Source organism: Hypomesus transpacificus, chromosome 23, assembly GCF_021917145.1.
Source record: "Hypomesus transpacificus isolate Combined female chromosome 23, fHypTra1, whole genome shotgun sequence".
Classification (NCBI taxonomy): domain Eukaryota; kingdom Metazoa; phylum Chordata; class Actinopteri; order Osmeriformes; family Osmeridae; genus Hypomesus; species Hypomesus transpacificus.
Genome location: NC_061082.1, coordinates 4,148,078 through 4,173,300, shown reverse-complemented (window position 1 = coordinate 4,173,300; position 25,223 = coordinate 4,148,078). Strand labels below are relative to the sequence as shown.

Here is a 25,223-nt window from a genome sequence, read left to right as displayed (position 1 = left end):
TGGCTTTGGGCTCCTGGTCACCACGGGGCCCGCGGGAGAGGAGTCAACAACACAGCCTTATCTCCACCGTGGACTCGGCGTTCTCTCCCCAAACACCGGCGGAGGAAATACCTGGTGTAATGAACCACTCAGCCTCCACCAGCTTCATGCCGTCTCCAGAGGTGAGTGAGAATTTGCGACGTGGGATATTCTCAGCCGTGGAGAGTCACACTGAGAAGCTGTGGGAACATTGGGTGGGGGGTTTTAGTGGGAATGAGGAAGGGTGAACAGTGGAATGGTGTGGCATGTAGTGCCCCCTGCTGGAGAAGAGGAGAAAGGCAGCAACACAGAGAGCTGTTACTGTAAAGGGTGGGGCGAAACCACTGCAGACGAGTTCCAAGGAGTTCTGGGATGGTACGGAGAGAAAAGAGCACAGAAATTAATGATCCCAATCCCACCAACTGTATAACTGCCGCAGGAGCATGTTGTTTTCCTGACCTGTCATTCGCCCAGGAGTGATTTGCACAGTAGGATGTAGGATTGTAGATATGAAGGATTATCAGTACACTGCAGTCCTGCTATCAGACATATCTCAGGTCAAACTTTACAGTTCTAGGTGTAACCCCAGGTGTGTGTTATTGATTCCTGTCTGTTTGGCCCGTGTTCTGGAAACTTCCCTTGCTGTGGTGTAGTGACTCCCTCGCTCTGGCCTCTCCAGACTTCTCCGTGACTGTTGTGCTTGTGTCGGCCGGTCGGGTCTGAGACTGACAGGCCTGTTGTTGACGGAGGGAGAGGGATGCGGGCGGAGAGTTCTCTGCTCCTTCGTTCTCACGCCGCAGTCTGGAGACAGGCTGCTGCGGGGCCCACATCCTGCCATTGAAACGGACTCCGAGGACGGCCAGTCCTCCCTCTCCTCCCTCCGCCCCCTCTCCTCCCCCCCCCTCCCCCCCTCCACCACCTCTCCCCCTCCTCCCACAACCGTTGGCCAGTGGCATCATGGCTAACCGTGGCGCTGACCTAACTTCCTTCCTGTCCCTCCCACAGCTGTCCCGCCCCCATGGCCACCCTCTGCTGTGAATGGCTCTGCCTCGCTTTCAGTCACCCTTTTAGCTACCAATCAACAGTGCAGTACGTTTGAATTCTATTTCCAGAACTTTGGATCACCAACAAGAACGGGCTTTTGTGTCGAAGGAAAACCTCAACTGAGCTCTCATGACAGACCACGGCCAGACGTGTTTCCAGCTAGAAGTCAGGGCTGGACAGACCCCCCCCCCCCCCCCCCCCCCCCCCGTCATCCACTGACCCCCCCTCTTCTCTACTCAACATGGGTTTAGACCTGTGCCATCCTATGTCTCAGGGCTGCCTCTGGCTTTGTGGCTGGATTAGGAGGACCACAGCTGTTGGCCCCGTGATCAAAGCTGATTGAGGCCCCGGAGCTGTCAGTCCCTGTGTTCAGCAGGCCCGTTCTGTTTGGGATTATCACACCTGTGGTTCAGGGTTTAATCCCAGTATAGACATGGGAACCAGGGACAGGGCGGACTGGGGGTCTGGGGGGAGGGAGGGGGGGAGGGAGGGAAGGGGGGGGGGGTAGACCAGACCCCGGGACCTTGCCCCCCCCCCCCAGGCCATTTTAACATGTGGGGACCAAAGGCTTTCCTGTCAGAGGGTGAACGTGTGTTTGCCCAAAATACTCAATTTTATGGAAATGTTGATATCATTTTGAGATACAATTCCCCCAAAAAAGAACTGAATTCAGATGTCAACAGCAGCAAAAAGTTCTCCCCAAATGACCTCAATAATCATCGGGAAAGCTATCTCCGCATTTACAACAATAGAGCCGCCCATCATAAATCAGATCCACGGTCTGTGCAATGAGGCATGTGTGACAAGAGCATCCCCCTGTGGCGAGAAAAGAGAACTACCAGATAACAGGAGCAACATCTGTATTAGCGACAGTTTCACGTCTCTCAATCCGCTGGTGTATTTCTGTGAGGATCCATTTTCTCCATTGAGCTCGTAAAACGGAAAATCCTCTGTTGTTGTTTGTTGCTTGACTAAACTCGTGTTCTGTTTCCCCTCAGGCCCATTTGTGTTGGTCAGTTTGTCTTACAGATTAACACGATTTGCACTCTTTTCCCCCCCGACTGAAAAGGGGAAGAATTCTCTTCAAAGTATCTGTCTGTTCGTCCAGTTCTTTCAACTTCCCCATGGGGCCAAATCCTTCCTGAGGGGTTTTAATTCCCATCACTCAGTCTTTGCTGCAGCCATGGCGGCATCCTAACCTAGAAAATACCGGCCGAGTGGCAGTGTGGTATGGCCTCCCATTCTCCCACTGTGTTTCATAAACACAGGCTTAACCCCGCACTCCCCTGAAATATACACTCGCCGTCACGCACACAGCACATCACTAATGGAAGCTGACACTCCGAAACATTCTGTCCCCTCCCTCACTCTGTCTTTTCCCTCTCTCTCTTTTATCTCTCACTGTCTTTTTTTGCTGTCTTTCTCTATCTGTCTTTCCTTGTTCTCTTTTTCTCACTCTCTCTTTACCTATTTCTCTCTCTCTCTCTCTCTCTCTCTCTCTCTCTCTCTCTCTGAACACGTGTGTGTGTGTTTGTGTATATGGGCATGTATGCGTGTGTGTGTCTGTCGGTCGCATGCGTGTGTGGAATTCAGGCTTGTTCTTTACAGGGGTGAACATTCTTCAGCTCCTTCCCCGGGCTCTCTGGCGTGGCCCGCTTCCAGCGCTCCACGGAAGCCACCTCTCTCACATCCGACAGAGCAGACGTCCGCATGGGGAACTGGCTCTCCACTTCCTGTTTCTACCTGAAGTCTGTAGATCTGACCAGATTAGGAGAGAGGCTCTTCACTACCCACACAAAATTGGATGTTTGAACATAGCCAGGAAGAAAATAGAATAGCAGTAGAAAGAAATTACAAATGCCGTTTTATTATAAACTATGAAATTCAAATGGAGAAATACATTTTCACAAAAAAACGGGAATGACACGAAATGAACACTAATCACTAGCCTGGCTGCCAGCCCAACTTCTCCCCGCCCCCAAAAAAATTTGGTCGGGAAGTTGGGTCTGGAGGGTCTCGTATTGGGGACCAACTACAGAAAACCAGAATCTGGGCGAACAAATTAAATTGCCAGGGCGGGCTTTATACTATGATGGACAGATGATCAACAGAAACGTAATCACACACGTCACAAAAGAGCGCTTAAGTTGAATTCGTTTTGAACAAACATGGCTACCGCTGGAGATCTGGGATGTTATGATACTGCCATCGAGTCTGTTTTAGAAGACATCGACAGCGCATTAATTTTGAAAGAGGAACAGAGAGACGCAATCAAGGCATTTGTCGATGGAAAATATGTTTTTGCCGTCCTTCCTACAGGATTCGGTAAAAGTTTAATTTATCAGCTGGCCCCGATGGAGTTGTAATCCTAAACGGAGAACTTCGTATATGCATTGCCCTTTATTGTTTCGCTCAAAAAGGTTGACCATGTGAACAAGTACTCTCCCTACCCTTAAATTAATTTTACAACACGGCAAAATCGTTTGTATTCATTCTTCAAGCATACTTCAAGTCTGCTTGTAGTTCAGTTCGTTGACAACAACTATGCGATGCTTAACATACGTCACATACTCTGTTGCTCTGATTGGTTGTAGATCTATCCAATTGAGCGAAGAGGCATTTGTTTTCCAGGCTCGTTTGAAACACGCCCTGTAGTCAAAGCCCAACGGAGAGTTCTCAGACTCATATTCTGACCAGAATTGAGTATGACAACGTCAGGCTAACTAATCACCGGGACCGTGTTGTGTGATGTCATGACAGCGAGCTAGACGTGATGCCAGACAAATCCAGCAGATGGCGCCCTCTGACCACCAAATTGATAAATTAAATCAAAACAGCACATAACATGTAATGGCAAAATACAGTACATTGTATAATGTAGGCTACAAATATAATAATAAAGTCATAGCCCACTCTTTTATATGAGTAGTTAAACAGACTACTTCGTACTAACATGTTATAACTATTTCCATTCATTACACATTGAGCACCACAGTACAAACATCCTACGTGGCACATTTAGTGAGAGAAAACAATTTCAGAATCAGAATGGGTTGTATTCGCCATGAAAGTTCACACTGACAAGGAATTTACTTTGTCAGGCAGGTGCATACTAAACATATAAGAATCTTAAATAAGTGTGTACACGTCTAACTAATACTAAAGGTACAAAGTATAACTAATACTAAACGGCTAAAATATGTAAAAGATTTCGAATAAAATAAAATATAAAATAGCTATAATATACAAATTTCCTCACGACTACGCATTTTACAGTTAGTCTACATTGTTTGTTGACATCTAAGCAAGACTAAAACAATGTGTGAAAGGAAACAGCCTACCAGTGTTTTCAGCCTCAACTGAACCTTAAACGTTAAGTATAAGGCATGCTGGACTAGAAACTAGCCTAGGCTATTGACTTCTGTAAATGTATATTGTAGCCTACAGTACAGTAACAGTAAAAGTGACAGCTATTTCCACCAATGGACCATAATAACGCATAATCTGTTGTGCGTAGTGCTGTTGAAAATGCCCACTGTCGTCAGGCGTGGTTGTCACTTTCCCAGGTAAAGTTGACCTCAGTCTGGAATGTCACCGTTGCCTCGCCTCCGTAGCGGCGTAATCTCCATCAGATTCAGGTTCTCGACCGGCTGACCACCACCCCCATCTACACCATTAACACCACCAGCGGCTCTACCATCATGACCCGTATTGGTACATGGAGAAATCATGTAGCCTAACCTAGAACAAACAAAATCAATTAGAACAACAAAATAAACAATAGTTGAACAATTCGACACTTGGCATTGTTTAGTCCAGGGAGCTATTTTACAGTCTGGCGGCTAGCATGATTTAGGGTGAGTTGGTTAAATACTTAGCCTAATGAAGTCCGTGGACCAAAACAGGGTAGCCAACATGGCAACATTTTCATTAGGCTGCAATAAGTCTCTCTTACCGCCAGCCATTGACATGTTTAGATAATCAGCGTTGTTGCATATATACAGAGTTTGTGTTTCTGCTAATCGCCAAATACAAATATTTATTTAATATTTCAGAATTATCTGGCCTACTTTGACAAAACTGTCAAATTGAATAATTAATCAATCAGAGTAGGCTACGTTTAACAAGATGTATTCTTGACTCACGATATTTACAAGCCATGATGACTCCCACAATAACAACTAGGACAATAACACCTCCAACAATAATCCAGGTTTTGGATGTGCCATGTGCCTCATCTGTGAAGAAAGATAGTTCACAGAAAGTTATAGAAATGACGGTAATATTGTGACACTGCTGTACTAGGCATAAATACAAGACCATGCCATGGTTATCTTGTCGTTTAATGTGATGTTAACACTATGTTTGGGACAGTGGTGGATTCTCTTGCCCACGAATCAATCATTTTATTGCCACATATGCTGTAGTATACTGGATAGATTTGAAATAAAAATGCTTCTACACCTCTTGATTGAGGTGTATGTAGCAAGTAATATAACGGGTGATCTAAAAGTCAAAGCTAGACATAGGTTACAGTGTTTCCCACAGATTAGAAAGCTATATGTGGCGGGGGGGGGGGGGGGGGGGGTGTTGTTTCATGTCAGACCGGGGGGGGGGGGGTCGAAATAATTCACAAAATCAATCAACAACAACAAACAAATAATTTCTGCATATGCAGGTAGCGACGCTGCATACAGGGTGCTAAATAACTATTTAACTGGTCGGCTCCATGACGCCGGGTAAGTAGCTAGCTCTTGAAACTTCTCACCAAAACAACGAAGGGGAACCTTCGATTAAGACATGTCCGTCGGTACCTAGCGAAAAGTAGCCTCAACTTTCCTAGACCTTTAGCTACGGCACTAATGCTGAAGGCTCGCTGATGTAGCTGTCGGTCTCACTAGAACGGCGTATGCATCGTTGCTAACGTGTGCTGACGTAGTGACTGTGTGTGTATGTGAGAAAGACGCGTGCGTGAAAGAGACGGAGGGAGAGCAGGGAAAGGAAATGCAGCTGAACGAATACGCTGCGTGTTTTTACCTAAATAGCGATAAAAAAAAATGTTTACGAAACGCAATGTGTGGCGGCCGGTGTTGATTCTGTGGCGCACCGCCACAAATTAGTCTATGTGTGGGAAACACTGGGTTAGGTAGAGAAAAAACAGTCCAACAACCAGACAACAGAACAACCAGACATTGTGGTTTTGCACTGGTCACCAGCCACCCTAGGGGCTGTTTCTGGAACAGGAATTCATTGCCACTGAACTAAACGCTAACCAAATCATCTGCAAATCATCTGCAGCTAGTAGACTATCAGTAGAGTAGCTTTGAGAGAGAGTTGCACTGATCAAACGGAGATATCTCCCCCATACACTTTCTAATAGGCAGTGGGAAAGGATTTACATGTCACATTTGATTGGGTATAAAATAAAAATATTATTATATTATAACATTTAATGAATAAGGTATCAAAAGTTATTAAAAGTCACTCACTGAAATTAATGGTGTTGGACACGATCTGCTTTGAAGTGGGGTTGGTGACACGGCAGGTTACCGACAGACTTCCTGTTACTGTGACCGCACTTTCCACGAGGTAGGTCCCGTTCTGTTCGACTGTTCGAATGGTGTTTCCAGCCTCAGAACGTTTCATAATTCTGTTGTTGGAGGTGTTCTGGAATGTATGGTTCCACGTGAGCTCCGGCTGGGGGAACCCACCCCGGGTCGTGCAGCTAGCCAACATGGCTGTGTTGTTCACGCTGAGTTCCGGCTTTAGGAAAGGTACTGCAGGCGATGAGAGAGCACAGGGCCACGGATGGATCAAATATAAGCGACAAAAAATATCTACTACAACTTGATACAGTCATTGATTAAAATGTTGAGGTGACAAATGGAGACTCATCTGTACCTGACACAAATATGGTGCTTTTGCACACGCATTTCACCAGGTTCTGTTCACCTATCTTTTCTTTATAGTAAGCACAGACAGTCTTACTATTGTCTTGGATTGTTAAACGCTCCATTTTTATGGAGATGTTTCCAAAGGCAAGGTTATTTTCCGAGGCCGTGATGCGATTTTTATACAAATTATTTTGGTTTTCGGAGAGCACCTTTCCCTCATCATAATGAAACAAAACTTTTTCATTATTATCTTGCCAATATACATAGAGGTTTTTTAGATTAATGGGACGCGTGGAAAATTTGACCTGACAGGGTAGGAGTATGGAATGATCAACTGTTACATTGATTTGATGTGTCCATCCAACTGCAAAAAAGACAAACAAGAAGGCCTTGTTAAGTACATGAATCACATCTATGCCAGTCGTGCTTAGTCATTCTGCTATACAAAGTATAACGTCAGAAATGGCCATGCATGGCTAAATCTCTTTCAAAACAGGGACATCTTCACAGACTTACACGGATTGCATCACAGGAGGCTTTGCAAACAAATGATTTGTGATCATGTTTTTCCACGGCCACCAACGTGACAAAGCACGCGTGCGTGTCTGTTTATGTGCTGTGCTGACACATTTCTGTCTCAGCTAGTAATATACATTTGGTTAATTATTTGTTAGGAGGAAGATATTTACCTACCTGTGAGTCCAAGACAAACAAGAAAAATAAACCTAAGATGGTGTCCCATTTCAACCTGCAAGGGAGACAGACTGAAGAAGTCACAGACCTCACATGAAAGTGATTCCTTACCGAGCCCTATCACATTTTTCTTTTGAGGTGTTTAGATTCCTATCTATGTTTACTACTCTATCTGTAAAACTCTTGTATATACATACCTACACACACATATATACTATGAAACACACTCGTACTCCCACGAGGTAAAATACATTTCTCTGAGTCACGTTGAACAGTGAGTGATAAGAATCATCTTTCAGTCTTCCCTGTACCATCCCTTGTCATTTGTACAATTCCACTGGGCTGCCAACAACTCTGTAGCTACTCATATCACATATATAAAGTAAGTCTTGCACAAGGCATATTTTCAACTGTAATATTAAGCATAACTGCATCCTACCCGAAGAGGTAGGTCTTCACTCCTGTTGTCGCCTCAAGACCGCTGTACCGACACAAACAAGAAAGCCAGCTTTTGAATGAATGACTGAAAGACGTCATGCCCATTTTCATGAACACCACATCCTGTTTCTATTGGCTGTTTTCTTAGCACGATAAACAAGCTACCAGAAAGGGTGCTCCTGTGACATTTTGCTGTCACTTGTGTTGTCATGTAATCATGTTTATCATATTGGGTTGTAAGGACTATTGCGCGCTCTGTCGACTTTAAGTTATCACACCACGAGGCGAGGTCTGACCCATCTCTTTGTCTCTCAAAATTCCCACGGTGGAAGTGGAGAAGGGCCAGGTTGGGGCAAGTATCCCAATCAGCCAAAGGCTCCAGCACAGTAAAGGGTGGGTCGCTAGCGTACGTGTAAAAGCATCCCCAGTCTTTGGTGTGCTCAGGTGATCAGGGAGAACATTCCACAGCCTGGGAGCGGCTGAGCAGAAGCCTGAACTACCATGGGAAGGCTTAGTCATTTGAGGTTTCAGGAGATGTTTCGCAGCAGATCGGAGGGGCCGTGTGGAAATGGCTTTGTGTAGTCAACTGACATTCACCTGCCACCCCCTTTGATAACCAGGATATAGAATATGAAAGGTTGGAGAGAGAGTGTATCTCATATAATTAGATACACCAATCAGATGAAAAAGTCAAATGCATCTGACTTCAAATCATATTGTATTTGTCTAGTCCTTTTTTTACAAGCAATAAGCACAGAGTGCCCATAGAACTGCTTAAAACAACCAAAAACTCTTCGGAGAACAAGGTCAAGTCATTGTTCTCTTCGCTTCGTTACTCACAGTTTGCATTTACCAAGAAAACAAAATAGTGGCGCTAATGGTGAGATGCAGGAGATGCACTGTGAGACCAGTTTTACCAGGTGTATCAAGGTAAGACACCTTGGGAAAGGGTTCAGTCTACAAACAAAATAGAAGATTTCTTGCCAGTATTGCGGGTAGAATTGCCACAGTACCCTTATAATCTATTCAGTTGCTTTCCGAAGATTAAAAAAGTGTTTGATTTACTTGTCATTGTTGGAAATAATTGCACCCAGTAATTTACCAGGGACCTCTCTTTCTTTCTACTTCTCTCCTCCACACACACACACACACACACACACACACACACTCACTCACTCTCCTCTCAACCCCCCCCCCACAAAACACACACACACTCACTCTACCTCTCAACCCCCCCACCCACACACACACACACACACACACTCACTCTACCTCTCAACCCCCCCCCCCCCCCCCCACACACACACACACACACTCACTCTACCTCTGCCCCCCACCCCTCTCCCCCCCCCCCCCCCACACCATCTTAAGGCCTTCCCTCTTCCTCTTCTGTCCGTGGAGAGAGTCGTCCTGTGACACTGTGAAGTGAGTCAAGAAGCCCATTGACCTCTGACCTCTGTGCCGAGGACCAGGCGGAACCAGGCAGCGGCCTAGCTCTCAGGAACCAAGTAAACATACCGTAAATCACTGCTCTGAGGTGGAGGAGGGGGGTGGGGGAATCGAAAATGCCTCATGCTTGAATTCTCTATTCAAGTAAGCAAGCTATAGGGATATTCTGGTTTCAGGCTGTTTGAAGTTTAGCTGGTATGTTCTTGGCAGTCATTTGTTATTAGGATTAAGAGATGTGAAATGTACTGTAGGTTCCTGAGAGTGATATGAGTGTGTGCAGTGTATCAAATGACTGTGCATTCTTAGTGAAAAATCTAGTGTAAAACCCTCTTCAATACAAAATCCAATCGGAGCAAAAAAAAAAATAGTCCTGAACTCAGTCACCGCCATTTGAAAAAAAAAAAAGAAGAAAAGAAAACTGGTTTAAGTGGTGCCTGTTTGTAAGATATTTAAGCAATAAGCCCCGTGAGTCCGTGGTTTACGCTGATTTTAGAACAGGTAAGGGGAGTTGTTAGGCACAACGCGAAGCTTTTCTAAAACTGTTACTACAAATATTTGATATGGTTTCATCAATAAAAACAATTTGAAACAAAATAGTTTAATAATAAACCGTCATTTTTCCGCTACACAAACTACATTAACTACAGTGTAACTACTTAGCAATACTTGGATACAATTGCTGTGTGATTTAATATGAATTCTTAGCAGTGGAAGTTATACCAAAAGTGAAAGAAACTGCAGCATTGGAGTGGTGGGAAAGGGGATGTTGGGAAATGATCAAGATCAAAGAGAAAAACATCGTCATACCTCTGGAAAGCCCAAACTTCTCCCTAACCAGTATTACTTGTACCCCTTCACCATAAATATGTACACACATATTAGTTTCAACTTAATAACAATGTTGTTACTAAGATATTACAGCTACGTAGTTCCGTTCTAATTTAACATTTCTGTAAATGGTTGCCAATTTTTTAATCAAATAAATCAGAAGGTAGACTAAAAGGTAACAACATTCCACACATTGCTGCAATGGAAACAGTCCCCTGAGTACTGGACCAGCATGTTTGCAAGATCAGAGAGATTTGCAAAGGAAACTCAGTTGTTGCTATAGTAACTACCATTGCAAACTCTACATTGCTAACTATCATTGCTTACTCTTCATAGCCTAGTTAAGTCTATCGTTGCTAACTCTACTATTGCTTAATCTATTGTGGCCAACTCTATCACCGTTTTTTTGAATATACACACATTGGCTTGGATGGACACATGCAAATACTGTATATATCATGGAACACACAAACACACACTCACCCACAAACGCAAGGCCGTAGCCATGGAGTCAACATTGGGGGGGACTAATTAAATTAGTTATGATAATTTCGGACAGTGTGTGTGGTTGCCTGTCGTAGCGTAGCACATTTATATGTTTATATCAATATATTGGGGGGGGGGACATTTTTATCAGATTATGTATTATGATTACGGCCTTGCACAAATGTATAGTCAACACACTCCCAAAAAATTCTATTGAACTTTACTGAACTCTTGAGTAAGTCGACATTCTTTCTCACATGCACAAACACAGACAAACACACACACACACACACAGACTAATTAATAGTTCCTGCAGTGGGAGAGAGAGTTCTTGTCCTGCTGGTTTCATTATAAAACGAGCTGGCCAGTGGCTTTGGCAGAGGACGTTGCCATAGGTACGCTTATAGAAGGGGACTGAGGGGGATGGTTACTGGACAGAGAGAGACAGAGAGAGAGACGGAGAGAGAGAGACAGAGAGAGAGACAGAGAGAGCGAGGAGAGAGAGAGAGAGAGAGAGAGGCACCTTGTTGACCAACCACGTGCCTTTGCATTCCTGCCCTGGATCTGTGGGAATGTAAGCCTCCCTCTGGGGGATATCAGGACAGAGGGACTACAGAGCCAGGGGAAGACAACAAAGAGAAAGAAGAAGAACAGCCGTTGAGGAAGACAACTCAATTTAGCTAGACGGTAAGTGTCACGTGTCATGTGTACGATGATGAGTTATAATGTGAGGGTTCAATAGCTAATAAGTGTGTGGGGGAGGGTGGGGGTTTGGGGGAGAGTACCAGTGAGTCACTGTATAACCGCTCAAAGAAATCCCCTTTACAACTGATGGCTGTAGCATCTTCTTATTCAATGTCAGATACACTGAGGAAAGTTCCACACCATCTCACACATGTAGCGTAAAAACACACTTAGACTGATGAAGCGGAAAAAAAATATTTTTCATAAGTATTATGGTATTATTTATATCAATTTAATTAAAGTTACCAAAATCATGCTTCAAAATTCGCACAAATTGAATGTGGAATGGAATTCACAGACATTGCTCGTGACTGCAAATGGTCACAGTGTTCATTTGACACCATGAGTGTTTAATCAGTACACAAACACTCCTGTGGTCAAAACGAAACAAAAACTTGCTGTAAAGGGGTTACTTTTTGTAAGTGATTAAAGTGTAAGTCCTACTCTAGAACTAACTGCCTGGGTGTGCACTGGGAGTCTGGGTTAGAGCAAAACAGGAGCAGAGAACAAGGGGGAGGAAGCACTCTTAGTAATTATCAGAATAATCATTAACTACATCCACAGACCTCGGAGGAGAGCAGCTTTGGTTAAAGCATCCTGTTTAAAGTGGCTGACTGGAAGGAAATTCCCTCTTTGGTTGGCAAGCTGGACGTCTGTCACGAGAGACAGCCAGAACGTTAGCCGCTTGCTCTAGTAGGAATTGACCGTTGGCATATGATTTTCTCTGCTCGAAACCCCGGTGGGCTCCGGGAACTCGAGCGGAAGTGATCTTACGGCTGGGTGTCGAAGCCAACATTAGCATCTGCTGGGTCCTCTGGGCAGCGATTTTCTGGTTGCTAGCAAACACTGTTGCCACAAATACAGTTGAGGCACACGTGAATTATGTGCCGGCATTCGCACAGAGATCAACATGTCCTCATGCAATCGTAACATCTGTGTATTGGCATGGCCTGGTGAGTGAGTAATGACCAGGTCAGAATAATACTTATGTGTATTTGTCTGTTTGTCAGTCTGTTTAGAGGGAGCCATGCTAAATAGATGATAGATCTTTTATTGATCCCGAGGGACCTTAAGTAGGACCTTAAATATGATTTTATTTCAATGTAAAAAATAAAAAAGATTCAGATCCAAAAATCTTCGCCGAAAAAAATCTGAAAACCAGCTACACCTGGATGAGGGGCCTGAAAGAGGTTTGCAGTTGGACCCTTCTCGGAGAAGTGAGATTGTTCGATTGCATTCAGGTTCAATTGCCTTACCTGTCCTTGGTATCCCGGATGTTGCAATCAGAATTCCTTCGGCTGGAATTTTTCTTCGGCTAGAGTTTTTACTTTTTGAATATGAGCGACCTGAATGTCGGAACCTTGAATTTTTTTTATATAATATCATCAAAACCAACATTCGGTGGTGTTAAAATTAAGTGTTCAATACCTCTTGAAATTAAAGACATTGTCACTGATTTGCTCCCATGGTTCCATAGCTCTCCTCTCACATGCACAGTGTCTCTGACAGGAACTGTTCTGACCAGAATTCTCTTGTGGCATTTTCACTCTCTTTTTTTGGGGGGGCCTTGTACGTGCAACTTGCTTTTTGTGTGCGTGAGAAAGTGAGTGCTCTGTCTTCTAGTTTTGAACCGAAGCCAAACAACCAAGCACGCACAGACAGAGACCCAGCCCTCGAGGCTGTTGAGGTAATATGTACCACGGGCCCAGGTTGAGCACATGTGTGTTCTCCTACAGCTCTCCTCTGCTGACCTAGCAAGATCAGCTCCACCACAACCCCATCACAGAGAGACATACACCCAGTGGACAGTTAAAACAGCTTATCAGTCTGAACACAGTGTAATAATGAAAATCATAATATATTATGAGAAAACACACAAGGGAAAATAAGTCATATTTTTATATTTTATTTTATATTCATTTATTTCATTTGTACAGTGAATTGAATCATCTCATCTCTGATTTTAGAATCGGATAGATATGAATGGTGACTGAGCAGCAATTCCCTTGGATTTTCATACTGGACAGCAATCCAACTGCAGGTGGCAGTCTCTGCCCCTCCCATGCCTAGCCTCCCCTCGCATGGAAGGGGGAGCTAGTGGAGGAGGAGAGAGAGAGGGAGAGAGTGAACGAAAGAGAAAGGACAGGAAAAGCTTGGGACTCGTGAAGAAAATGAGCAGAGGCTTTGCGTCCGTCCTGTTACTGCAGTCCATTCATGCCATTCCGTGTTCAGAGAGTATGTTTTTCTCCTTTTTTTCCCTCTCCTTCTCTCTCTCCTTCTCTCTCTCTCTCTTCTGGACTGACTGTTCCTGCCGTTTGTGTCCGTAGACAGTTGTGAGGAGTTCCAGTGCATCTGTCCCCAGATGTTCCAGCCTGCGTAGCTGTGCAGGGAGCCAAGCTTAAGCTGTTTGTGAGGAAGAGACATCAACATGCCTCCTTGACTGCCGGTACACCCTCCGTAAGTACACTAACACACTCCAGCACACTAACACACTCCTGCACACTCTCACAGCGGTTTGTCTCTGTATCCTTAGATGAAGACCCGTAGACAAAGCTTTGGAGTGTTTGTGTGTTGTGTGTGGTTGCGTCTGTGTGTGTGTGTGCGCGAGTGTGCCTTTGGGAATGTTTGATAGAAAGAAAGCAACAGAGTTAGCAAAGGAGAGAGAGAGAGAAAGAAAGAGAAAAAAAGAGAGAGAGAGAGAGAAAGAAAGAGAGAAGGGGGGGTGAACGGTAGAGGAAGAGATGATTTGGGTGGGTGCTTGCGACCGCATGTGGAACATGATGTCAGAGGAATGCTCTCTGCCTCTCCTTCAGCAAGCCCAGTCTGGAACTACAGCCTCTCTGACTCTCTCTCCCTCTCTCTCTCTTTCTCTCTCTCTCTCTCTCTCTCTCTCTCTCTCTCTCTCTCTCTCCCTCTCTCTCTCCCTCTCTCTCTCACTTAGCATCCGGCCCTGCAGCTGGAGCCTGGACAGAAAAAAAGAAAGGAGGAAAACAGGGTATGGAGGGAGAAATTGGGAAAGAGTGGGAGAGAGCGGAGGATTAAAGAGGTGGATAGGAAGGGAGAAAAGGAAATACGGTATGAGAAAGACTGAGAGAAAAAGAAGCAGAGGGGATAGAGAGAGAGAGAGATGCTCGGGTTGCGGTAAAAGGGTGTGAGAACATTTGTAGACAGAAAAGAAACGGTAGGAGGCAGAGTTCAAAAGGGGAACAGCTGGAGAGGGATGACTAATATTAGGGTTGAGTGAAAAAAGAGTGGGAGTAATGAAGGATAGGCCCAGAAAGAGATGGGTGGAGAGAGAAAGAGAGAGACTGTAGTAGGTTACAGTAGCTCACCAACCTGGGACTCTTGTTGGAAACGTGTAGCGCCACAGATCAGGTGACGTCTGAGGAGAAACGTTTACAAACCCCAGCCTCAAAAAGTGAGAGAAACAGGTGGTTAGTAGCACGTTGCAGTCTCGGGGCTCATCTTTATTGTTTTATAGTCAGACTCACCTCATCCAATAGCAGATCAAGAAAAGTTCTGGCCTTCTCTTCAGGAACTGTGTGACTATGCAGTTGTGTTCTCGGTTTGTTAGTCGTAAAGTATATGTCACGGATTGGTGTGTTTGCTTACTTCAGGTAGGGGTGAATAGGTGACTGCCCTTTCAATCATCAGCCAGGCTTAGCCCTTGCGTGTGACTGAAGAACTAAAGGCACTCTTTGTGACCATATCCATCCTTCTTTCTTTCCCAGACCTGGTTTCAAACAACTAAGTACATTTTGTCCGTTCCGTACTGCCAATCACAACATCGGAAAGTCCTCTCCTTCTTCAAACCCCCTAAAAAAGAAGGGAAAATGTTCCTCCTAGACGTCAGACCTGCTTATTCATCCCTCTTCTTCTCCTCCTCGACAAGGAAAGAAAGAGGGCAGTGTTTTATTTTTCCTGCCAGTTTTTATGTGGCTGGCCACGGACATTTACCACAGCCCAGCACGGCGCAGGCACTTTTATAGACAGCCGTATGCCATCCGCAGTAGCCCTGGGCATGGAAGGACCCCTCCCCAATAAAGTCAGAGAGCAAAAAAATAAGTGGCTCAATTATGCGTGTGGGAGCTTGTCCTGGCTGAGACGAACAGATTCAGTTGGCTGTCTCTCACGGCTTTCGCTCGGTACCCAGTAAAAACACAGACGTAAATTACAAGCAGAGGTTACTGTAGGACATTACATCTTGAAGTTTTTGTGGGACAAGTCTAGATCTTCGGTTCACGTGTTTGAAACTTTCAAAGAAACACACAGTATTGTTATGTGTCATCAGAAGTACTGTAGAAAGTCATTCAATTCAAACTGTGCTATTTCAACATCGCTCAGACGGAAAAGAATCAACAGATTAAAGATGAGCTAGATTAAATTACACTTTATTTGTGATTGTGAAATAAAACCATACAAAGAAATATGCTTGTACAGCCTCTAAAACAATACTCACTTTTATATACACACTCACACAATAAGTAAAAGGTAGATCTAAATGAAACCCCACCAAACGTTCCTATCTGCTTCTACAGACTGCACTTTGCCTTCTCCACCGTAGCTGGCGATAAACTGGTTCCTGTGTCTATCTTTACCAGTCATGCATGGGGTGAACTTCCTCTAAGAGTATGGATTGTAATTCATGCCCTGAAGTTTATAAGCTGTAGGCCCAGTGATGAGGACAAGTGTTTTGCTGAGTAAATGATTCAGCTGAATGTGCTTGAATAGTCTTACCGACTGTTAAAACCTTGTTTTCATTTTCAGTTGTTTCTAATGTATTACCGATTCTTAAGATCTAATTTCAAATAGTCTATTTGAATATTTGTAATACATATATGTTTTCCCTTCACCTTTCCAGGTTTGTCCAAATACCCCTACTTCAGCATATCCAATCAGTTAAGATGTAGTCTGGTTGGTTGCCGTGGAGATGTCTCTTAGCAGGACCTCCCCTTGGCTCCGCCCACCTGTTTTGTTGCAGTGCCTGTTGGGAACGCTGTGGACTCTGCTCCTCCCCTTCCCCGTCACTCCGACGACAGGCCCCACCCCTGCCCCGCCCTCCAACAGCACCCTGCTCTTTGACACCGGTGCCCCCGGCAACAGCCTGCGCAACTGCAGCTGCTCAACCGCCATCCAAGACTGCAGCGAGGCTCTGGCCAACCTGCAGTGCGACTGCCACACGGTCCAGCGCTCAGCACTGCCCCCCGGAGGCCTGAGGGTGACGGGGGGCCTGACCGTGTGGGTGCGCCAGCCCTGGGTCCTCCAGGAGCTGCTGAACGGGAGCGAGGTGTCCGACCTGCGCCTGTCCTCTTGTGGCCCTGGGCCCCTGCTCTCGCAGCACCTGGCTGTGTTCGGCCTCCGGAGGCTGAGGGTCCACAGCTCTGCCCAGGGGGCGCCACACCGCGACCAGGGGCTGAGCCTCGCCTCCGGAGCCGGGGTAGACGTCGGGGGGTCCTTCTCCTCAGCTGATCCCCCGCCCCCCTCCTCCGTGCTCCAGGTGTCCATTGTGGATGTGGCGGTGCTGAACGGGCTCTCAGCCCTGAAGGCGTACAGCGTGGCTGGGCCCACCCTGTCCAGCCTCTCCCAGCATCTCCCTTTCCTGTCCCTGCCTCCACCCCCTTCCACCCCAAACCACCCCCTACCCTCAGACCCACAGCATAAATGGGTCCTCACCTTCATTTACTAAAGCGTCTGGAACTATCGTTTTGTTCACCATCTGCGGAAAATCGAACAATCTGGAAGACACTGTTGTGCTGGAACCATGTTGCAAGGTGAGCTTGGTTGGTGTAAAGCTAATAATGCCTTCTGGATCATCCCAACCGTGCCGATTGAAAATCTACTGTATCAATCCATGCTAACAATGTAAAGAGACAGAGACAAGGACTACTTTTGTTTGCATCTCTTAGAACCGACTAAATGTTCCTGGGACATCTTTTAGAATTTGATCAAATGCCGACCAAATGGTATTCCATCTGCTCTTTTCTTTCCGCACTTATCGAGTGCAGATGGTCTATTAAACATGTTGTTATGAAACAGGTTCGGACGGCTGTGTTACGAATGGGATTGTGCTCGGAGAATCTTTTTGGAATCTGGCAGCAGATTCCTATTCTCTTGGATCAAGTCAGATTCAAATGCTCTTCACTTGATATGGAATGTTGTGCCCCCTACTTCGAGCTGGACTTGGTAGGACACTTATGTGAGACTAAGAAGATCTATGTGGATCTCAACTGGTTCGATCTGGAAACTTGTAATCATGTCGGGGTGTTAAATATAATGTCAGCCTGGTTTTGATGTTCTAGATTGTATTTTTTTCTGGATTTCCCAGAAGTTGGATTTGTATATGGGAGAATTGACAGGGATATTCTGCTTATACTCTTTAACAGTCCACTCTGTTTCTAATTGTACAATTGGAAGAATGTTCTAAAACTACTGTAGCTAAGCACTTAAATCAGATGACAGAAGAGTTGGGATAAGTACAGACTAGCATGCAAAGAGGTGTTGGGAGCACAGAGAGAAGCCTTCACTGATCTCCTAACAGACACTGTGGGTTCAGTCTGGTCTGTATTTCCAGCTCCTATCCTGAGAGAGAATAGACATCATTAATCTGAAACTGCTCTCACAAACAAGGACTGCAGCCAACACTTCTGTTCTGCAGATCCTTCAATAAAGGAGCTGCGTATATATGTGCGTGCTTTCACAAGTTTGTGTATGCGTTTAGTGTATACTGAATATGCACGGTGTCAGTATTATTGGTGTGTGTGTGCACGCGTGTATGTACATATTTGTCCATGTCAATCTGTGTCTGTTTGTCCATGGGAATGCATGTATAACAATGTCCATTCATGTGTGCGTGCACATGACTAATTTTGCATTATTTACTTTGGTAGCATAAATGCTTCTGCTTATTACTGCTCTGTGGTGGCATTGACTGCTATTTTCTGGCACTGTCGACACTTTTCGCATATGCCGTCCTAACCATGTGTCCACTAATGACCGTGGATGTTTGTATCTTTGATGCTGTCTAAAGCTCTGCCTGCCTTGTTTGGTTTGGCCAAATGTTGGCATTATTCAACTCCATCTTGGTAACGGACTATAGTGCTTATAAGCACACACTATTGACAACAACGTAGCAAAGTATAAACATTTGACTTTTACAACAGCAACAAAATAAAAGATACCTCACCACGTACCAGCTGAGACTGCATCCGGAACATTCCACCAAGACCAAATCATTGGGGAGGAGAGTTTCACATGCTCTAATGTTAGCCTTTACGGTTTTGGAGAGTGAGACCTTTTAAATGTCCAACAACGTTTTTCATGTTCCCCTCTCACCTGATTTTGGAAATGTTCACCTAGGGTTAATTTTAAGACTGTTTGCTGTCTATGTAGTTGTATAAATTATTTAGATTTTATGATGTGTTTGATGAGTGACTCGTCCGCTATGTGATCAAGACAAAAGTAGCCTATATTTGAAAAGGTTTGGTACGTTTGATTTGTATATAATTTGGTTTGTGCAGACAGATCATTATATCCCGAATAAAGGAACTTGTACGTCAAACTTACTGTGTGTATTATGGCTTCTACACATACTTGGTGTACTTTTCAGATCAGTAGAGTATCAATAAAAATTCGCTAATTATTGAGTACCAATTTTCTTTGGACACGACAGCTACCACTCAATGAAGACGACAATAAAAAAAAAAGAAATAATGCCGAAATACGTCATTAACTATACTTGAGGGACCTCTTGTGGCTAAGGAGGACGTTGACCGTAAAGCTCGCAGTGGAATGTCCAACGATCTAACAATCAGATTAGTTTAGACGTCGTTCAATCAAAATAGCTTAACCAGTAGAAAGCCTTTAGTCCGTCGTCCTGTTGTCGTTCGAGGCATTTTCAAGCTTCCGCTGTTGTATCAAAATTGGTATTCGGGAGGCAACTACACATGACAGGTCTTGGAGATACTAGGTGTGTTCGACTTCATGCAGCACTGGTGGCGCCGACAGCGGGCTGCAGCCGGCTGCCTTGAAGCTGAGAATGCCATTGGCTGCTTCAAGTCAGCCGGGCTGCAGGCGGCGGCAGGCTACGCCGGTGACACGTGATTGTAAGGAAACTGGCCGCCCTTCGTGACGTTTAAAAACTGTCGGTGGACCATGGCACCGGAGTATTGTCAGGGTGTAGAAGCTCTCTGTGATACAGTGTAGATCATGCAGTTGACAGTGTATTTTTGAGGAATGTCTGTCATTTTCGATTTAGCTTTTTATGCGTACGATGGTAATGCGGAGCTTTGAGGAATACGGCAGGGTATCCAGATGCTGCCGTCCTCAGGTAAATCTGAAACTTCATGCCATTGAATTGATCATATAGACTAGTTTTAAACCAAAGTATAGATCAAATTACATTACGTTTACAATCAACAAACGTTTTGATAAACCCAAAATAGAGTAGTTCACAACGATTCCTAAACATTTGGATTCAAATCAATCTACAATTTGACCTGTAGAATTAATAGCGTCGAAATTATTCTTTTTTCTAGCGTAATTCAAAGAAAATGCAGCAGAGAAAGACGTCGTATCCGGAGCTTTAAGTTGAAATGAAATATTCACTTCCAACTTTTTATTTTTTGTTACCGTGTTCCTATGGTAAGTTATTCACTTTTACTGTCATAAAACCAAGTTAATGATTAGTAATTGATATAGTTCAAGTCTTTTATTGTCAGATGCACAGAACAGCACAGGTTCAGACTGGGCACTGGGCACTCTTCTGGGCACTCTTCTGGGCACAGGGTTATAGGACAAGACAACGCAAAGCAACCTAACATAACATATAAGTACACAGAACATAGATTACATCTATGATTAGCTAAAATATAGGAAACCTCATAATATACAAATAATATACAATATTCAATACAGTACACTAAACCTCTGTAAATACACATAATACACATAATAACCTATACTAACCACATCTACACACCCATCAGCTTTATTTTACATTGTATCAAATGTGTTTGTATGTGTGCACATGCAATCACGCACATTTGTGTTTGCCTATACAGCCAGTGTCGTTGCATGTAAGCATAGAAGTCATGTGTCACATTTAAACAGGCTAATGGGGCTAGTGGGGTCAGATGGCTGAACGGTTAGGGAGTCGGGATATTAATCAGAAGGTTGTTGGTTTGATTCCCGGCCATGCCAAAATACGTTGTGTCCCTGGGCAAGGCACTTCACCCTACTTGCCTCAGGGAGAATGTCCCTGTACTTGCTGTAAGTCGCTCTGGATAAGAGCGTCTGCTAAATGACTAAATGTAAATGCTAATCTGTCAGTCCTGTCTGTCCTAAACAAATGTTTGTCTGTGACTTTCTGTCTGCAGCTTTGTACATACTCCCTGCTCCTCTCAATGTGTCCGTCAACTCACTTGACTTCCACCACAACCTCCGATGGGTTCCGGGCCCTGAAACGCCTCAGGGAACCAGCTATATGATGTGCAGGTGTCTCTCGTCGCTTTTCATAGACCCATTCATAGACCCCCCCAACACTCCCTCATATCGACGCTGACAATGAACAATTAACTAAATATTTTTCAAACACGTAGAGGTTATCTGTGTAACTCCTAAGATTTGGAGTTAGGTTCTTAAAATGACTAAATTTAAATGATTAAAATGACTAAATGTAAATGTAGGTTCCAGAGATGCTCAGGAACTGTGCAGAATGTTAGGCTACGTCAGCACTTGCTAGAAGTTTTTAATTGGAAGTGAAATATTTGATACGCCAAAATTTTTTAGCAAGCAGTGTTTGGTCTTCACAAAATTAAATCATCTCTGTTCGTCGATCACAGCCTATGTCTATCCATTTTTCCGATCTTTGCTTCATTCATTTGTTTCTCTCCACAGGCAGCAGGGGAAAAGCAAATGCAAACCTGTGAATTTGGAGCCATACACCACAGATACTCTGTACGTTTTGAAATTGGAGCCGTTCCCCACATATACTCTGTCTGTTTGGGCAGTATACAATCAAACAAAGTCCAAGAAAGCCCAGACTGTTTTCACTCCCTTTACAGATAGTAAGTCTGCTTGCTCAAAGAAGCATTCTCAAACTTTAACTCTGTTTTTTCAACGGTTAATCCATGATAAAATGTTTATTCTTAATGGGTTATTTGATAAAGATTTTTTGTTTAACCCACACCATTTTAAAATGGTGTGGTTTCATCAGGCTAGTTGCCACAGGTGGTGCCTGTGTTTCCTCTCACTCAGGATCGGTGTGTGTTTTGATGTCTTTTGTTAACTTTGTAATATCTTAATGTCTTTCATTTCTCTTAGCTGTCATCAGTCCTCCAAATTTTACTTTGACCGGATGTGGAAACTGTACTGGCCTTGAACTTGAGATCTCTCCTCAGCCTCTCCCAGATATGGGACATAAATTTAAGAATAAAACTATTCAGGACTTGTATGGAGGGCAATACTCCGTATTATGGAAGAAAGCTGGAGACACAAAGGTGAAGATACCGCTCCTTACCCATAGATTCTTTAGACCATCACTTTCATACTGAAATATTTCCACTCTTTGCAGATTATGAATGATGTAGAAATCTCCAAATTGAAGCTTGAACTAAAGGACTTGGAACCAGGTGTGAAATATTGTGTACAGGTGCGCCTGGTCACTAATAGCAATCCCAAAACACGTCCCTCGAAGTGGGCATGTGCTTATACCAGTGTGAGGCAGAGCCACGGTGAGTGGTTTTTATTTTGGTTTTATCCATGTACCTCTCCATTTCCTAATCTGAAAAAAAATCTCAATAACAAAAGACAATTCTAATTTTGTTTTGTATTACTCACTTTGCAAGCGGATATCCAAGCAGTTTCTGACCCTAAATATAGTACATTTTGTAGACGAAAGAAGCAAAGAGTCACTCTCAAAGCCATCCCATAATGACACAGCTCACACTGTTGCCATGCATTTACAGTAAACAAATATTGAAGCTCTTGCAGAGGTTCCCTCTTGCTTTCCCTTCCCATCTATCTCATCCCTCCCTCTCTCACAACTCATCTCTCATCTCTCCTTCTCTCATCTCTGCTTCTCTCTCATCTCTCCTTCTCTCATCTCTGCTTCTCTCTCATCTCTTCTTCTCTCATCTCTGCTTCTCTCTCATCTCTCCTTCTCTCATCTCTGCTTCTCTCTCATTTCTCCTTCTCTCATCTCTGCTTCTCTCTCATCTCTCCTTCTCTCATCTCTGCTTCTCTCTCATCTCTTCTTCTCTCATCTCTGCTTCTCTCTCATCTCTTCTTCTCTCATCTCTGCTTCTCTCTCATTTCTCCTTCTCTCATCTCTGCTTCTCTCTCATTTCTCCTTCTCTCATCTCTGCTTCTCTCTCATCTCCTTTCTCATCTCTCCTCCTCTCTCATCTCTTCTCTCGTTTCAGTGCCAGCTATTCTCTCGGGGGTTACACTGACCAGTGTTACCCTTGCCAGTGTAACCTTACTGGTCCTGGGGTTTGGTCTGGTGTACACCGGCTTCTTGTGTAAGCTGAAGGCCCATCTACCCAGAGCACTCCTGGTGAGTCACCATTTACAGCGTCACCCCACATGCCCATGTTATAAATAATGTGTTTATTTAGAAGATGCAACCTATGGTATTTACATCTGCAGTTCAATGCCTTGCCACCGTGCCGTACACCCCCTGAACTAACAAGCATTTGACTGAACTAACTAACTAAACTAACTAACATTGTCGATAGATTAAGAAAATATTTTGAATGTTTAACAAATATTTTTGAAAGATCTGAAATTGATAGCTGTTGACAGAATATGTGCAGTGGTATGTCCAGACTTTTTAAACTGGGGGGCCCAAGTGGGTCACTGAATTATGCAGGGGTGGCATGAAGTACGTACACACACACCACATCTGAGTAGCATAGGTTTTAGGCATCTTGCACTTTCCCAGTCAAAGTTAGCAAGGGGTGCATTTCATGGCAGGGTCAAACACTGCCCTGAAAAAAATGATATTTAAACATTAAATACTTTAATTTAGCTTTACATTAAAATCATACAAACGGCTCTGGCTCTCCCTCTTCCAGCTCCTAAGCCCTCTCAATACCCCGCTTCATAGTGTCGGCCCCTGATCCACACATCTTTGGCTCTGTCGTTGTTTCTGTGCTGTTTGCTTTAGTGGATGCAATGCATCAAAGCTAACTTCAAACAACCAAGGTTGAGACATTCAAAGTCAATGCAGACGTTTTTGAGGCAAATATGACTTTCAAATGTGAATAAAATACTTATTTGAAAAACACACAACACGAGGATGCTGTTAGCCCGTGGCACACCATGGTACTCTCACCCCACCCCTTCTTGAACCTCTGTCTCGGGTCTCTCCATTCAGGCTACGCTAGTCCATTACTACATCCTCACCCCAGAGAGGACGATCCCAGACCTGGTCTCCATCGACTCGCCGCCACAGGAACTGGTGAAGGGCATCAGGACAAAACCGGACCCAGCCAGAACCAACCCAGACCTAACTACCTCAGATGAAGAGGAAGAAGAGGAGGAGGACAATAGTAACCATGGCTACATGGATCGGCCTGTTGGGTTCCGCTCAGACTCAAACTCCGGTAGAGAATCCCAGGATGCGTCAGGAGGGGAAGGTGTGCCCCTTCCCGATGTTGCAAGGGATTCTGGGGGCTTGAGTCCTGATGTAGAGGAGGTGTCTGTAGGTGGGGCAGCGCTCAGAAGTTTCACTGAGACTGAGGTCAAAGATTATTCGGTGAGGGCCTTTCTCTGCCTCGAGCATTTAGCCACAACAACACAACATGACATGGGGGGGGAGGACAGGGAGGGAGACAAATTGGAGGAGGCGGAAATGTCTGGCGACGTCAATCTGTTCTCCGTGACTCTGGGGACAATAGCGATAGATAAAGAAGAGGAGGAGGAGGTGAATCAAACAACTTCTCCTGTGGACAATCTGTTATCAAAGCAGCAGCCTTTGCTTGCAGATGTCAGAATAAATGCAAGTCTAGACAATATGGGATCCCAGAATGAGATGCAGATACACTGCCCGTGGACGTCCTCTGAATATGATCGACGGGACAGGCGCTCTGGGTACCTTGCTTCTCACACAGGAAGAATGCAGACAGGTAGTGATGATGATGAGGAAGAGGAGGAATGTTCAGGTTACATGGGGCGTTGAAATGTGTATCACATAATCCATCCACCATACGGAGAAAGCTCTGTTATACATTCCTGTATTAAGTTGTTAAGAATTTTTTTTTTTTTTTTCAACTGTAGACGCAAATGCTTGTCTGGGGTGGGTTGACAGTGACACTGTCAATGTGTGAGTGGGGGGGGGGGGGGGGGGGGAGCAGTGCCAGTGTTCAAACTTTTCAATAATGGTGCTGTTTAAAATAAATGCATTTATTAAACAGTCAATAAATAATGAATCTCATTTGTATTGTCAACAAATCAATCTTTCACATTAACACGCTCTTTCCAATGTAGTAATTAAACAAAGTTCTTTGATCCTGCAGAGCCCCGCGCTAGTTTTACTGAATGAAGTCAATCCGTATGTTTTTAAAATCCAATAGACCAATTTTCACCCTACGTCAAACGACTGTCAAACTGGCATAACTGCAAATGTCG

The 25,223-nt window shown here is 44.4% G+C and overlaps 3 protein-coding genes across 10 annotated transcripts; 2 read left to right on the top strand and 1 right to left on the bottom strand.

Moving 5' to 3' along the window:
- Positions 1 to 3,711: 3,711 nt before the first annotated feature.
- LOC124485773 (CD276 antigen homolog) lies at positions 3,712 to 8,830 on the bottom strand. Of its 5 annotated transcripts, none has more exons than XR_006958093.1 (6): positions 8,089 to 8,830; positions 7,650 to 7,720; positions 7,298 to 7,320; positions 6,552 to 6,839; positions 5,208 to 5,300; positions 3,712 to 4,798 (listed from the first exon to the last, which is right to left on the bottom strand). XR_006958093.1 is itself a non-coding variant. In XM_047047562.1 (6 exons), the coding sequence occupies exons 1-6, from the start codon at positions 8,196 to 8,198 to the stop codon at positions 4,641 to 4,643; spliced, it is 1,077 nt and encodes a 358-aa protein (XP_046903518.1). In that variant the 5' UTR covers positions 8,199 to 8,495; the 3' UTR covers positions 3,712 to 4,640. The 5 variants fall into 5 exon arrangements, 4 of the variants coding, with proteins under 4 accessions (XP_046903518.1, XP_046903520.1, XP_046903521.1 ...); XM_047047562.1 differs by having other exon boundaries at positions 6,964 to 7,320; positions 8,089 to 8,495; XM_047047564.1 differs by having other exon boundaries at positions 6,964 to 7,320; positions 7,650 to 7,704; positions 8,089 to 8,495.
- Positions 8,831 to 11,001: 2,171 nt separating this feature from the next.
- On the top strand, positions 11,002 to 19,152 carry LOC124484947 (uncharacterized protein C21orf62-like). 4 transcript variants are annotated; one of them, XM_047046094.1, is made up of 5 exons: positions 11,002 to 11,537; positions 13,562 to 13,829; positions 13,922 to 14,051; positions 14,536 to 14,589; positions 16,456 to 19,152. In XM_047046094.1, the coding sequence occupies exon 5, from the start codon at positions 16,525 to 16,527 to the stop codon at positions 17,278 to 17,280; it is 756 nt and encodes a 251-aa protein (XP_046902050.1). In that variant the 5' UTR covers positions 11,002 to 11,537; positions 13,562 to 13,829; positions 13,922 to 14,051; positions 14,536 to 14,589; positions 16,456 to 16,524; the 3' UTR covers positions 17,281 to 19,152. The 4 variants fall into 4 exon arrangements, with proteins under 4 accessions (XP_046902050.1, XP_046902047.1, XP_046902051.1 ...); XM_047046091.1 differs by lacking the exon at positions 14,536 to 14,589 and having other exon boundaries at positions 11,003 to 11,537; XM_047046093.1 differs by lacking the exons at positions 11,002 to 11,537; positions 14,536 to 14,589 and adding an exon at positions 11,633 to 13,281.
- A 524-nt stretch (positions 19,153 to 19,676) lies between these two features.
- Positions 19,677 to 25,024, top strand: LOC124484945. Its single transcript, XM_047046088.1, has 8 exons — positions 19,677 to 19,920; positions 20,129 to 20,234; positions 20,969 to 21,086; positions 21,489 to 21,658; positions 21,915 to 22,090; positions 22,165 to 22,324; positions 23,015 to 23,148; positions 23,971 to 25,024. Exons 2-8 carry the CDS (start codon positions 20,186 to 20,188, stop codon positions 24,772 to 24,774), a joined length of 1,611 nt encoding a protein of 536 aa, XP_046902044.1. The 5' UTR covers positions 19,677 to 19,920; positions 20,129 to 20,185; the 3' UTR covers positions 24,775 to 25,024.
- Positions 25,025 to 25,223: the final 199 nt, after the last annotated feature.